Genomic DNA, 15,386 nt, shown 5'->3' on the forward strand with positions numbered 1-15,386 from the left:
AGAACAGGCCCGGAACTGCCTATGATGGCACTAGGGTTCACGTTCTAAAATGTCATGTGAATAAGGGCCTGAAAAAAGAACTATAGTGTACATAGCAATCGACTTCTCTGTGACAAACAACTATGATAAATGCAGCCACAGGACAACCTTCGAGTCTACAACTGTAAGTCCGTTCTGCTTATGGGGAAATTAGTAATTAGTTAGGAACAAACTACTGACTGCTAAATGCAACAACAAACACAAATCTCAACAATATTATGCTGAGTGAAAGCAACACAAGACACAAAGAAGTAAACACTGCACAACTCACCGATGTGACAGACATCACTGGAGTGGCTGCCTTGGCCAAGGGGGGTTGGGAAGTGGGGTCTTGACTGGGCAGGGATGAGGAGTTATGGGGTGGTGGTTAGACTGTATGTATGTATGTCATACATGTATGACAATGCACCGAGGTGTACACTTTAGGTGAAAAGGTTATATATAGAAAGGTTTTCTAAAAGGAAGCAAACACAACATGCCAACTGAGGGTATTCCCTGAGCTGCTCTGACTAGGGCTCAGGGTGGCCTCTCCTAGCTGGGCCCAAGCCTAGTCTTCATCCTTCCCTCTTCTTGGGGTAACAAGGGGGCTTGACCCCATGTATAGGGCGGAAGCACACACTGAACACCATTAAAAGTGTGGGGGAGGGTTCTCTCCTTCTAGGCCCCTGGGCTCCGCCTCCTTCACCAGCCCATTCTCCCTCCCCACCCTGCAGGAGCCACAAAAGCTCTTGGAGGGGGGTTGGGGGGAGTGAGTGGGGGCTCACCCAGACAGAGAGAGAACGGTCCTTGCTGCCAACAGCGCAGCAGCAATACGGGCAGCTGGGCTTTGCAGAACTCCCATTCTTCTGCTTCTTTTTGAAGATTTTTGGGTTGAATTTCTAAAGCCAAATAACAAATGTTAAAATAATTAATCAAGCATCAAGCACATACCCCATGCCAAGCATCAGAAATATACCACAATACCAGCCTGTCTGCAGGAAACCCACAATGACATTCTCCCAGCCCCAGGCACTCGGCATGCTTTGCTTCACCTTTGTAACACCCAGGAGGCATTTTGCTGAGGTTGAAATGGAGTCTCAAGAAGGCCAGGAAATGTGGGTCAAGTCACCCAATGAGTAAGTGGTAGGACAAGGATTTGAAGCTGGCTCTACCAACTCTCCAATTTTGGGCCTGCAGCCAGGTTGATGGCATGGGAGCTACTGAAACTGGCTCTCTGAACTCCTCCTGGCCTGAGCAAGGCCAGTTCCAGGACAAAGTCTTGACAGAGGTAAATGGGGTTGTCAGATATCCACTCCATTAATCCCTTCCCCTTCACTGTAGTTGTTGCTCAGAGTCAAAACTGTCTAGCAGATACTGATCAGCCCTGAATAATCTCACTTGGCCAGGGACAATGGCTAAGTCACGCTAAAGTCTGCATTGGGGGCTATCCTCAGTGTATTCTGGGTGCTGCTTTTGGCAAGGTTAAAAGCACACGAAGAGGTCCTGCCACATGCCTGGATTGAAAGGGATGGGAACTCTAGACTCAGAGCTGGAATCCCCAAGCCGGACAACTGAGGAGGAAGGGTGCCTCCCTGGAGCCTGATATCAGCTGGCTTGGCCCACAGGGATTCTAATTCCAGAGGGCAGGCAGGAATAGCCGGTGGTGCACAGAGACTGGACAACATGGAACCTGGAGGTTGTGCACCCTGGGCTTGAGTCTTACCCTGAGTTGGCTGAGAGGCCTCAGTACCACGATCTCACAGAACCACTCTTACAGTGTCTATGAGGACTACCTGACAGTCATGTGGAAGCACTGTGCTACCCTGAAGCAGTGATTTTCAAACATTTTCATAACAAGGACCTGGCTTCAAACAAAGTCCTACATGGGTTCCAATACAAAAAAAATTAAAGAAGCAATATTTTATTTGTATAAAACATACATATTTAAGTCACGACATATAATATTTATCATTATTTTAAAGATTTATTTATTTATTTGAGAGCGAGAGCATGCCAGCGTGTGGGGAGAGGGGCAGAGGGAGAGGGAGAGAATCTCCAGCAGACTCCCCGCTGAGTGCCGGATGAGGGGCTCGATCCCATAAGCCATGAGATCATAACCTGAGCTGAAATTACGAGTTAGACACTTAACTGACTGAGCCACCCAGGCACCCCTATAATATTTATTATTAATTTAAACAATTGGAAAGATGAGCCCATTTTAAGGAACACAAAGGACTGAGATCAGGGTCCCGGATGATCCTTCACTTTATCAACCTTAGCCCACCAACCTATTTACTTTGTTTTGGTTGCCCAGTGCTGAGAAAATACTCGTTAATGGTAGTCCATATCTTCGGATACCCTTCACCCTTCACATCAAGACTGGGAGGGGCAGCTCCAGATTCAGGTGATCCACAGCATGGCCTCACACCTATGCCTGGCCGCTGCTGGGGTGCAGGCACACATGCTTAGCAGCCACATGCTACTTGTCAGGACCACCATGCATGAGTACCCAGGACCTGACCCAAATGTGTAAAAAGGCTAGTGTGGAACTATAATATTCCCAATCAAAGATTGATTTTGGTGACACTCATTAAAACATGTGAGTATGTACTGTTTTGTAAAATCTGTTTAAAAATTATAAAACATAAGTAATTAAAATGAAACAAGAATGTGGCATGTGCTGACTCTCAGAGCCCACCACCTCAGTCCCACATGTGACCCAGCCTTGGGGCAAGACACCATCCAGGTGGATGCTAAGTACACTCACCACGACAGTCACAGCTTTCCGGTGCCCGACAAAGTCCATGTTGGTCTTCCAGCCCTCCCGTTCAATGATCTGGGCAGTGGGGCCAGAGTTGTTCATGGCGTGGGCAGACACCAGGTAGTGCCCATCAGGTGACCAGCTGAGCCGCAACACATGGGTTGTCCCTCCACACTGAAAGAAACACCTGCACTTGGAAGGAGCTCCAGACCAACTGTGTGACCAAAACTCTGTCCTCGAGAATAAAGTTGAATTCTAATTTATAAACGTATGATGGTGGAGCATGTTCGTGAGCCCTGACACATGGGCAAATGTCTACATCTCCTGCAAAACTTTGCTCACAGCCCTTCCTCTGATGCAATCAGCACTCCTGGGCTGTTTCTGCACATTCTGGACAACTCCATCACCATACTCACAACGGATGTGAAAGTCTATCTTTCCCACCAGGCTCTAAGTTTCAAGGGAGAGATTCTGTCTCAGCCCACTTTCATTTCCTTTATCCAGTAATGCCCTTCTCATTGTAGGCACTTAAGAAATATCTAACAAATAATGGAGACCTTGAACTCTGATTCCATATGAAACAAGAACCCAAATAAAAGAAAAGGTAGTAAACTACTACACAAATCACTGCAGTCTGACATCCAAACATTCTGCACGCTCACACTACCCAAGAAAGAAGTTGGCTGGCCTGTAAAGTGCAAGTCAGTGAGTAAAGCCACAGCACAGTCAGGAAAAAAAGAAGAGATGGCCTCCTCCACCTGTGTGGCACAATGGTATGGATGTATCACTAAGGTTCTCTTCAGCTTTTTCTCACTTCAAAGTTGGACATTTAATACCATCTGGGAAATGAACGATTTTCATCATCTGACTCTTTGGGCCAGAGTGCTCACCCCAGAGAACCCTGACAGTCTGCTCAGGCCCCCAGACCCTGCATTTACCCACAAGGTATGGACCCCAGCCAGCTTCTCCTCTGTGCATGGAGGCCGGGGTGGGGGGGCTGCTGGACTGAGCTCCCTGGGCTGTCTCCTTACCTCATCAAAAGGCTTGGTGATGCTAGTCTCCAACTGCCAGTCCAGCGTTCTCCACACCTTTAGGCTGCGGTCATCAGCTTGAGAGGCAATGTATTTACCAACAGGGTCCCAAGTCAACCCCTTTACCAAGCCAGAATGGCCTCTCAGAGTAGCTAGAATTTCTGTGGAGGAAAAGAAGAGATTGGAAAAGCATTAGCTAGGGGAAAATGATGAGTCTGTATAGAAACATGAGCTGCAATCCATGGGCTATGGAATGGCTAGCCAAGAGAAGGGACCTCAGGAGTCCACCTTGGCCAGCTCCCATACCTGGGCACAAGCAAAAGAGCCCCCTAATCTGATCTCTATCAAGGCAAAAGCAACTTGAAAGAAGGACTGTACCCAGGAGACAGGCACTGTGATTTCCCTTCAGCCACAGCTAATACTGAGCCTGCACAAGCCCCTAAAGGTCAGGCAAGCAGGGATCCGGGATTGAGCCAGAACCAAATTCTGCCCCTTTGACTTGTCTGTGGTTGGCAGCTCTGCCCGTCATTTCTCCGTCTGAATGGGAGGCCATGCCCACCTGGGTTGTAACATCAATATTTCTGACTTAAACCTCCCTGGAAGCTCCCTGATAAAGAGCAGGCCTAATAGCTCAGGGGATGGAGCACTGTGCTGAAAGTTCTTTGTAAGTCATCACTGAGGACAAAGGTGTACGAGACAGCATGTCCTAGAGATCTGTAATCTAAATGCCGCCCCAACTTTAAATCTGGCCCTCCGTGACCACAATGAAGATGCACCCCCCCTACACACACATCCTGGTGACTTATAGAGAGAGAAATGACTTGGACCAAGTTCATGGAGAATGCTTTTTAGCCCATGAACAAAACACATTCCAGATACCAAACAGGAATAGAAGTATCTTACTAGTTATCAACTGCAATAATATGCCAGGTTATATCATCTGTTGTGACTTTAAGCACATTAATAAGAAATACCAATCTTTTGCAAAACTGGATTTGTTAGCTTATAACTGCTTAGAAGCTTCAGAGAGGAATGGCATCTGAGTGGAGGCCAGAGCCCAGCAGTGGGGAGGCACGCCCTCAAAGGCATGTGTCAGGTGTAGGGGGAATGCCAGGTGCCCAAGCACAGGCAACACCACCCTATCACCCTCATGAGCTGTGGCACATCCACACTAGCACCCAGTTACTTTTTTTTTTCTTTAACATAAACCTCTTTTAAAACCTTAAACAAATGTCAATGACGAAGAAAAAAAGAACTGAGTTACTGACAAGACACATGAATCCCCATTCACTGTGAGACACTTGCTACCACCAGCCTTAAGAGACAGAGAGCCCACCCTGCTCCAGGTGATCAGCCCATTTTTGCCGCCACCCAGTCAGAGGCCCAGACCTGGGAACTTCACAGCATTCCAGATGACAACAGTGTTATCCACGCTGCACGAGGCCAGCCAGGCATCATGGGGAGACCACGCTACATCCATCACATCTGGAAGACAGAGGGCTGGCGGTGAATCTCTTACCTGGTGTGCAGACTCAGTGAGGGGGGCACTCGGCAACACCCGTCTGCCAGGTGGGCCAGTAGCCCCTAGCATCTCATGTTTGAGGAAACTTGACTTGAAATAATCATAACTAGACTCTTTCTTAAACACCAATCTGTAAAACTTCCCCACTAAGGTTTATGAACTGGTCATGACATTTGAAGCATCTAAGTGGCTTCCCTCACCCCTCACAAAAGAGGTAACTGAGGACATAGCTGAGAGCTTGGGGCCCCATATAAAAATCCTGGCTCTGACACCTGCTGGGTCTGTGGCCTCAGGCTCTCTAAGCTTGCTTCTCTGATCCCAATTGGGCCCTTTGAGCACTATAGGCACAGCACCTGGCAGAATGTCTAGCACACAGCCAGAGTTCAATAGCTGCCCAATGAGTGGGAGGCCATCTTCAGGCCCTTCTCCTCACGAACTGGACCTCATCTCTAAGACCCCACCAGAGTATCCCTTCCTAGAGAGCCCCCAAACACAATCACTCATGTTCAATTCCTTGTGACTCAGTTTTCTTATCTATAAAATGCAGATTAAAAAAAAAAAAAGCCCTACGCTCAGAGGGTTATTATGAGGATTAAATGTGAGAAATTGCTGTAGCACGGTGCCAGGCACACACCAAGACATCGATAAAGGTCAGCTGTGACGGTGATGATGACCGGGCCCATCTCGCCGTGCAGGGGTGACTTTTCTAACCTCTGTGCCTGGTGCAGTGCTAGGTGTACAGAAGAATGGCTGGTGAGGTGAAGAAACAGAAACACAGCAGCAAGTTAATAGCTATCTAGTCCTCTCCTCATAGGATTTTTTAAAAGGTGTAAGCAAAATACTCAAAACTTCTATTTTGATTTTTTCTATTTTTTACAATCTTCAGGGACAGCTTGATGAATTTTTTCCACAAAGGTACTGCACTTTGTATTTCACACTGCATATGCACTAGTGTGCTGCATTTAGTATCCTCACAGCCTATGTGATCCTAAGGGCTCCTTTTGTTTTGTTCTGCATTCTATGTCTTTGAAAGCATTCAATACCATAAACAGACCTGATTCAACAATGAACTATTAACTGGGTCCCAGGTTTCATGCTAATGAGCACATGAATGTACGCCATTCTCCACACTCTAGTTTATCTCTTGTGACTGATATCCCAAAGTGGGACTCTGGGCAGAATGCCTGAAGACTTTCCTAAGTCTGGACTCTCTTAACCCTGTAGACAGCTTTCCAGAAACTGCTATGACTTCACACTTTTATAAGCAGAATGTCCATTTCAAAATTCTCTGGATTCTTGAGGATTACGATTTTTCCTTCTAACTTATTAAGTACATTTTTGTATCTTAACTTCACTTTACTAATGAAAGTGTAGATTTTTCATATCTGTCCAAAGTTGTCTTCTTGGACTATTTTGCTCCCAACTTCAGTGTGTTGGGAGGCCTTTTGTGCAGCAGGTCTAACAAACACCAATGCAGTGCCTACAAAAACGAGGAATAAAAACTTCCTCTAGGAGCTTAGAGGCCAGGAGGGGTAGATATGTAAACATCAGAATTTCACTGTGGACCTAAGTCCTAGAGCACAGAAGTAGTCAGCTGGGAATTCCAAAAGGGAGATGTGATTTTCCTAGCAATTGCCATGGACTACTGATAATACAGGCATTAGCTGCAAATTCTATCAGTTTCTCTTCCAATACTGTAAGAGATTTATATATAGTAAAGTCTGTTATTCTCCTTTGTGACACCTTTTATTGCCTGTTAACGTTAAAAATATTCCCTCTGCTAGAGATCTGATGATATTCAATTGTTTCATTATTTAGAATGTTTTTCTCTTTAATATTTGGATTTTATTTCAGTGCATGCTGTATTTAGTGAGGCTCTACATTACTCTCCCCTCATCTACAAACTGTGTAACGGTTATTCTATCACAAGTGGGGAATAATTCTTTCTTTCCATAATTGATAATTGGTGCCTCCTTCACAATAATACACCAAGTTCCGAGTTACATGTAGTCTACTTCAATGTTGTTAGTTTTGCCCCCAAACTCATGACGTTTTAATCACTGCAGCTCTGAATTATTTCTTCTGCAACCTTCCTTATTCTTCCAAATGCTCTTTGGAGTCACTGCTGAGTTATGCAATAAAGCCACTTATGGACTAATTTTCCACTAATTTTCTCCCTACACCCCAGTTTTGGAGCTTCTGCCTTCAGACTATACCATTCCCGCTCTTTCTCACTGCACATCTACATACAACTGAGATCCTCCTGCATTTGAAGAGTTAAGTTTCTGGTCACTGTCATTTTGGATACTCTCATTCTTGGTCATTCTAGTAGCATGACCTGCTTAATACCTAAGGCTCTCGGATCCTTACACTCCGCCTCCTCCTCCAATAACCGTGGCTTCTGCTACCTCAGGCATTCTTTCCCAGTCATGCCCAGAGATCCCCCAGAACGAATCACTGTAATTCCTCCCTGGTTTGAATTCCAACCCTTCCATACTTCTACCATCAACTGGTGCTTCCAGCTCCCTCTCAACTCCAAGAGAGCTTTCAGGTGCTATGATCCTTCTGCTATCTGTCTCCCTGTTTGGCTTAGAGTCCACTATACCTTCTGCTCTTCTGTGTTTTCACAGGTGCCTGACAAAACCTAGCCTGGTTCAATCTAGCTCTGTCCTCCCCTGGGTCTTTCTTGAGGACCCTCTAATGAGGCTTCCACCCAAATGCACCAACATGAACAGCACAAGACAAGGCCATGGGCGGCCTCCATGTCATCAAGTCCAATAGTCAATATCCTCAGTCCTCACCTGACCTCAAGGCAACATGTGATACACTGCTCAATTGCTTCTCCTTCAAATGTTCTCTCCACTATCTTAACTAGCCTCGCGTCTCCATCTTATCCTCTTTCACTGGTTCCTCATCACCCCTGAAACCCAGCCTCCACCCTTGGCCTCCCGTCCCACATACACTTCGCCCCTGTACTCAACTCTCACATGCCTATGTACACTCAACTCTATAAAACGCCTATGTAGCAGGGCCACTTATACCCCTGCTAGGCAATGCAAACTGAACACGCCCCGGAGCCAATTCCTAAACATTTCCCTCAGCAAACATTTCTGCCCCACCTGCACACCTGCTATCAGCTGATGGCAACTACATCCTTGACACCCTCCAGACCACAGTCTGGGAAACCGTCCTGATTCCTTTGCTTATCTCACACCCTACATCCCATCCACCAAGAACTCTGCAACTGACCGCTGCTCCTCCTGACTTCCACCGCTGTGTCCGAGGTCCACTCTCTCACCGAGATTATGTCAGCAGCCTCCTCAGTGGTCTCTCCAGGGCTGCTTGTGGTCCATGCAGCTGCCACAGGCCTCCTCACTCCTCTACTCAAAAATCCTACTGAGCCTTCCCATCTCACTCAGAGAACAGCCTCTCACAGTGGCCATGTCCTAGCCCCAGGTGGTTCTCTGAACACACCAAGCACACATGCACACTCCTAGGCTACTGTTCTGGCTATTCCTTCAGCCTGGAAAGCTCTTTAGATGTGCACACAGTTGTCCCCTAACCTCCACCTGGTCTCCCCTTGGATGTCACCTTCTCAGTGAGGCCTCCTGGAAAACCCTATCTCATTTTGCTCCTCAGCACTTACCTTCTAGTTTCTAATGTGACTAGTTGTCTGTGTCTCTTAGAAAAATGTAAATGCCCTGAGGGTAGAACAGCACCCAGAACATACCAGGTGCTCAATAAATATTTGTTAAATGAAGTTGGGAAAAAACAGTGTCTTTATTTTATTCGGTCTTTCCATTTATGAAGTGGCCACTTTATCTCTCTCAAAAAAGGTTTGTGGTTTAAATCTTACAGATTTCTTACATTTCTTGGTAAGAGTATTCCCGAGTATTTACAGTTTTTCTTCCTGCTGTATAAGAGTTCTCTTTGTATCATTAGATATTCTAATTGGCTATTACTAGTGAAAGATGAATAATTAAAAATTTTCTTATTTGAGACCAACTCAATGACGCATTATTAGCCCTAGATGCTTTTCAATGCTTCTTAAGTTCTAATGCTTCTTACTTTCAGTGCTTCTTAAGTTCTACAAATATTTGCCACTGGTTTGAAAAAGACATTTCATGTTAAGGCAATAGCTTCCTACAGCCATTTAAAAAATATTTTTATTAAAAATTGATGCTAAATTATCTAATATCCCTTTCAGAACACCTCCTAAGATGACTTGTTTTGTTTTAAAAGTAGGCTTCAGGGCGCCTGGGTAGCGCAGTCGTTAGGCGGCTGCCTTCGGCTCAGGGCGGGATCCCGGCATTCCGGGATCGAGTCCCACATCAGGCTCCTCCGCTGGGAGCCTGCTTCTTCCTCTCCCACTCTCCCTGCTTGTGTTCCCTCTCTCACTGGCTGTCTCTCTGTCAAATAAATAAATAAAATCTTTAAAAAAAAAAAAAAAAAAAAAAAAAAAAAGTAGGCTTCATGCCCAGCTTGGGGGTTTGAACTCACGACCCTGAGATTAAGAGTCACATGCTCTACCAACTGAGCCAACCAGGTGCCCCAAGTATCTTTTCTTATTTAACCTCCTAGTATGTTGTTATAGTAATAGGTTTCCTTTACACAAAATTCTTCCATTATAAATAATATTTAGTCAAAATGAATTACTGTTTTCAAGTTACCAAATTCACGAGCATTATGTTTCTGATTTTTCTTTTTTCATATTTGTCTAAGCTTTTGGTTATTTTTTTAGGTTTTGGAAACCCAGGGTGACAGCTTTCTTTGAAGAATAAATATTTCTAGATTCTGAAATAATTTTTCCTAAAAGCTTGAAACAATGCAGCAACAAATCAAAAAATAACTTAGTATCAGGAAGCATTTCTGATGATTCCAATTTTTTCACTGGTTACTACTTAAAGTTTTCCTAACCTTATGGTATCAATTCTGAAAATTTTTATTTTCTAGAAAATTTTATTTCTTTTAGCATTTTGTTTTATTTTTTAGTTTAATAAACATTATTCTGTACTCTGTGATAGTTTTCTTCCTCCAGGTTAAATGCTTTTTCTAGACCCTTTACTTCTAATTTCATCTAGGTTTTTTTCTTCCTACCCTCCCTCCCAATTAAATATGCCAAGTATATGTTTTTTACACTTTGCTTTCAAAGACCCAGTGCTTTCTATTTATTCATTTCTGCTTTTCCACTGATTTTTCTTCTTAAAGAGTTCCGGCCATAACTGCTATCGGGACCACTGAACAAGGAACGGGTGTCCCTGCTGAAAGTGGCAACCCTACTTGCCTGGTAAAGGACAGCCCTGGGATAGTGGGCCTGGAGAGAAGTTGAGGTTATGGCTCAGCACAAGTCTCAGGTTAGGGAACCCATCAAAGGCCTCACTGATGAGGCCCCACCCCACACTTGAACACCTGGATGGACACTTTCTCCAAGTTCCAGAGGAGCCCAATGAGACTGCTGTGAGCAACTGTGAGTAAGTGAGGATAAGTTACAGTTATCAGTAATTATACAATGCTACTATGCCAGCTTTAAAAAATGTGGAATTAATCTATGGTCACCAAGAGGTGGGTCTGTTCACCTTTAAAGTGTCTGTAGAGTATTTGCAGAGCATATACTGTCAGTGGATTATAGCTGATGCCTTCCAAACCACTCACTCTTGCCCCATCTTCTCCCAGAGCTCCAGGCTCAATTCCAAGTCTTGTGACATTCTTCCCTGCCCCCACTCCCCAGACTCAGCACATCCCACGCTGAACTGGTGTCCATCCTCATGAGCCCACTATCGTTACGGTCTGAGAGAGGACACCATTAGCTATGCAGGCACCAGTTAGGAATCTCCTTCATCCCTCCCCTGCTTTGTCCTAAGAATTTCCCAAGTCAGTCTTCCCCCTCCATCCCAATTATCCCAGGCCTGGTTCAGGCCCTTGCAGTTTTCATCTGAACCACTGAAACAAGCTCCTTTTCTATACACCTGTCAGAACGGTCTCCCTCTTACACCTCAAAGCTTTTAAAGGCTCCCTGTCTCTTCCACAATTAAAGGCCACCTTCACTAACAGGGAATACAAACCTTCCATGACCTGGCCCCTGACACTCAGCCAGCTCCACTCTGTACTGCTCCCTGCCTTGTATATAAAGATCCAGCTGTGGTGAAATGCTGCTGACCCACCATGCACACCAGGCCTTTCTGGCTTCTGCTGTCCCCCTGTCTGGGAAATGCTTCAGGCCATTCTTGGTCTAGACCACAGGCTTTCTGAGATACAGTCACTCTAGCATCCCTGGCATCTGCGTGTACAGCACATGGCTTTTGACTGCTCTTGACTGACCTTCCTCCTCTTCGGTCCAAATCTGTAAAATGTATCCCTTTCCATTCCAAGTCCATTAAACACTTTTCAAATATACTCAAGGTCAAGTAAAAAACTTTTCATTGGGCCCCTTTTCATGTGTGTTGGTTTCTGTGGAATAAATAAAGTGTGCTTACAGACTTAGTGATCCACTGATGAAGGTAGTGATTCAGTTCACCAGGATAAACAGCAGAACGTGGGGAGTTCTACATTGAAGATATAAACATATACCCAATGAGGGCAGGAGTGGGGGCACTGAATGCAGCTGGAGGCAGGCAGTGGGGACAGTGACTGCACAGACCTTGAGGGACAGGCAGGGTGTGACTGATGGTGATGGGGAGGGACGGCCCAGATGCAAGGCTGCTTTAAGGACCAAAACAGTCCACAGGGACCATGGAGGTGCTGCTGCTGACCTCAGACAGCTGCCAGGGCCGCCCACCCCAACAGGCAGCCCCACTCACCGCCTGAGTGACTCCGGAGGATAGAGACACATCGCCACTGCTCCACGTTGGCAAGCTTACCACTGGAGCCGAACACGGTGCTGGGGCCGATGTACCTGTGTGAAAGAGGAGTCAGAAAGGCACTCCAAGCATGTTCTAGGCACTGCACAGAGATGCTCACTGCAGCATGGCTTATCATGGCACACAGAACAAAGAAAAACCAGACAATGGCTAGAAAGCATCAAATTGTTGAACAACAGGGGCTGATTAGGGAAGTTATGTTCCATGCACTTAATGAAATACTACACAGCCATCACAAATCTTGTGGTAAGAGACTATCACTGCATGGGGAAGTGTTCACCATATATAATTAAGTGAAAGCAGCAGGCCATAGGACATCCTATACAATATGCTAGATACCACTATGTAAAGAAAAAAAAAAATAGCATGTAACATGGATATCATCTATGCATGGAAAATGGATCAGAAAGACACACATGAAAAATACCAGAATATTAACCATGGCTTTCTTTGGATGGTGATTTTTACATATTTTTTCAAATTCCCAAATTATCTACTAAATATGTTATTTATGTTGACTAAAGCAGCAAAGCCAACAGTCTTTTTAAAGCTCTCTTGCAAAGCATTCCAAGCACGGGTACTAGCTCCTGCCACGCAAGCAGTAGGGTAGGTCCCCATGGAGGTGGCGCTGACACTCCTGATGCACAGAGCCTCTGTTAACACACTTTGCTCCCACAGAACTCTTTACAAATTCGCAGAAAGAGCTCACTGAGTGGACCAAAGGAGATAGCGCGTGTATGCTCTCATGGCCATGGCCATAGGGCCACTCTGGCTAAGCAGTGGGGTAGGGTCTGGTTCCCTAGTCTGACTAGCCCCCAGAGTCACCTGGGGAGCTGGTTATGGAACAGAGTCCCAGGACCCACCCTGAGAGACTCTGCCAGGGTTTATAGAAAAAGTTTTCTAGGTGATGGTTAGTTCATTGTGGGTATAGAGCAGGCACTTTCAAGGGGGGAATCTTCAGAGTCCCAGGGTGGGGCTGACAGAGAATGAGGTGAATGGCAAAGAGGGTAGGCTCCAGATCCCCTCCCCGCCACTCGCCCCCCACTTTGACTTTTACCTATTCTGTATGTTGGGAAATTTCATTTGAAAAGCAAAACAAACAAAGCTACCAGTGTCAGCAATAGAAAGGATTAATAATCCTTTTCACGTGGAAATCCTGCAGCCCTGTGAGGGGGCGACCGAGCAGGTCTCCAGGCAGGTGGGTGGCCTCCTGAAGCGCTCGTCAGGCCCCCTCCACTCCTGGCCTATGTGTGCATCCTGCTACTCAGGAAGTTTGGAGCTCTAGGGACTTCAGTGCCAGAGTGGGGAAAGGTGACTATGATTACGACCAGCAAAGAAGCTTCTAAAAATAAAACGTGAAGAAAGGAAAATGATGCTTACGTAGCCCGCTTCCACACCATAATCAGTTTGTCATCTCCCCCAGAAGCTAAATACATCCCACTGTTTGACCACCGCACACAGTTCACACATGCTGGGAAGAAAAAAAAAATAGGGTGATGAAAATCCCATAGTCACGCCCATTTGCTTTATGCAGAGTCTGGCAAGATGCAAAGGGTTTATAAAACCTATTCTCTCTCAGCTATTCAAGGCATCCACTGTGGGTGAGTCCCAGAAGAGCAATCCAGATTAAATACTATCCTACTTGTGCTGTAATAACAAATGACCAGGACAGAGTCTGGAGGGGGCAAGTCTACATAACCTGAGAAGTGTTAGTGCTGGATGAAGCAATCAACAGGAGATGGATTTCCATGAAAACTGGTAACTAAATCTCATTATTTAGAAAGGGCTATCTCATGATGAGATGTGTTTCTGAGCAGGGAGAATCCTTGAAATGAGGGCATATACTAAAAAGGCTGAGATGCCCTTCCCAAAACTTTCAGGGGAGCAGCTTGCTAGAGCATAAAACTCTGACTTCATCCCATTTGTAGCCCTTTTAAATTTGGATTTTCCAAACTTGTCAGCACTGCAGGTTGACTGGTTCTGCACTTATAAATTAAGACCAGCAGAAATGCCTCGTAGGCCCCTGATAGGTTAGAGCCTCTGGGAGCACTCACAGCTCGACCTTTGGGAACCCTGCAATACAAGGGACATTATCCAAGTTGTAGCCCACACATGGCCTGCGAGTGACTTGTGCTCCAGGTCAGAGGGCACTGAGGCATGTTGGGAGAGCAAAAACACTCAGAACTAAGGAAGGGGACATAGCTGTTAATGGAGCACCTCAGGGGAGGCAGCTAGGTTGGAAACCAGAGCCAGATAGAGTCACCCTGATGCTCAGAAGCAGGAAACTAAGGCGCTAAACGTAGGAAAGGAAACCACAACACTGTCCGACCATCAAAAGGATCCTGGCAGAGGGCCTCAGAGTGACACAGTGGCAATCTGAGACATTTTGGTGAGTTGTCTTTAATACACCCTTCCCCAGAACCCTACTGCTTCCAGGTCGCTGGCCCCAAAGCCCCATGGAATCAGGCAGTAACGACTCATGAGCAGGAAATCACCAGAGGTACCTGCAGACTGTCCAAAGATGGTTCTGTGGGCGGGCCGAGTCTTCTGCCGAATAACTCACCCAGGTGTGCAGCCAACATCTGTGCCTTCAGACAGCAGGCCGAGGGGAGTTACCGCCGCACGGGGCCTTATCTTTCTAATTACAAACACATGTGCTAACCTTGGGCACTCTGCCAACACGCAAAGCCTGCAAAGGGCCACTCTGTAATACCTAAGTGATTGTCCATCTGGCAAAGCATCTTGGGAATATTTTCATCCTTCTCGTCATCCTCCTGGAGGACTGGAGACATATTCCAGATCACAACCTTCCCAGAATCCTGTCCTGGAATGAAGGAGTAGAAATAATTCAATATGTAAGAAGTAGAAATTTGATATTAACTCTGAGACATAGTCCTCACTTAGCTTTCATAGATCATAACGGACTAGATTGCAGGAAACTAAATTTGCATTACTAATTTAAGTTAGTAGTTATAGAAAAGAAATGAAGAAAGGTAAGTGCTGATAGGGATCAAAAAGTACATGGATTTAGTAGTAGGGGGAAGCCAAACTGACTTTGAAAAGAACTCTGGACTAGAAAGCAGGAGGGGACTGAGCTCTGGTCTGTCCTCTAACACAGATTTCTGAGGAGCTCCTAGAAGGTCCTCATCCCTGCCCAGGACCCAGACTCCTCATCTGTAAGTTGAAGAGCTGGAAAA

The 15,386-nt window shown here is 45.7% G+C and overlaps 1 protein-coding gene across 8 annotated transcripts in view; it reads right to left on the reverse strand.

The window, feature by feature from the left end:
- LOC113245911 (protein HIRA) overlaps nucleotides 1-15,386 on the reverse strand; it is an 88,130-nt gene that overhangs the window by 53,222 nt on the left and 19,522 nt on the right. For 4 of the 8 annotated variants that reach the window (XM_026486261.4, XM_026486260.4, XM_044379503.3 and 1 more), the window contains 7 exons: nucleotides 14,903-15,013; nucleotides 13,570-13,660; nucleotides 12,130-12,224; nucleotides 5,200-5,295; nucleotides 3,811-3,971; nucleotides 2,786-2,953; nucleotides 804-917 (listed from right to left, as the gene is read on the reverse strand). In XM_026486261.4, the coding sequence (XP_026342046.1) occupies nucleotides 804-917; nucleotides 2,786-2,953; nucleotides 3,811-3,971; nucleotides 5,200-5,295; nucleotides 12,130-12,224; nucleotides 13,570-13,660; nucleotides 14,903-15,013 (836 nt within the window). The other 4 variants (XM_044379504.3, XM_044379505.3, XM_057305837.1 and 1 more) reach the window with 4 other exon arrangements.

This window comes from Ursus arctos, unplaced genomic scaffold (genome assembly GCF_023065955.2).
Source record: "Ursus arctos isolate Adak ecotype North America unplaced genomic scaffold, UrsArc2.0 scaffold_34, whole genome shotgun sequence".
In the NCBI taxonomy this organism is placed as follows: domain Eukaryota; kingdom Metazoa; phylum Chordata; class Mammalia; order Carnivora; family Ursidae; genus Ursus; species Ursus arctos.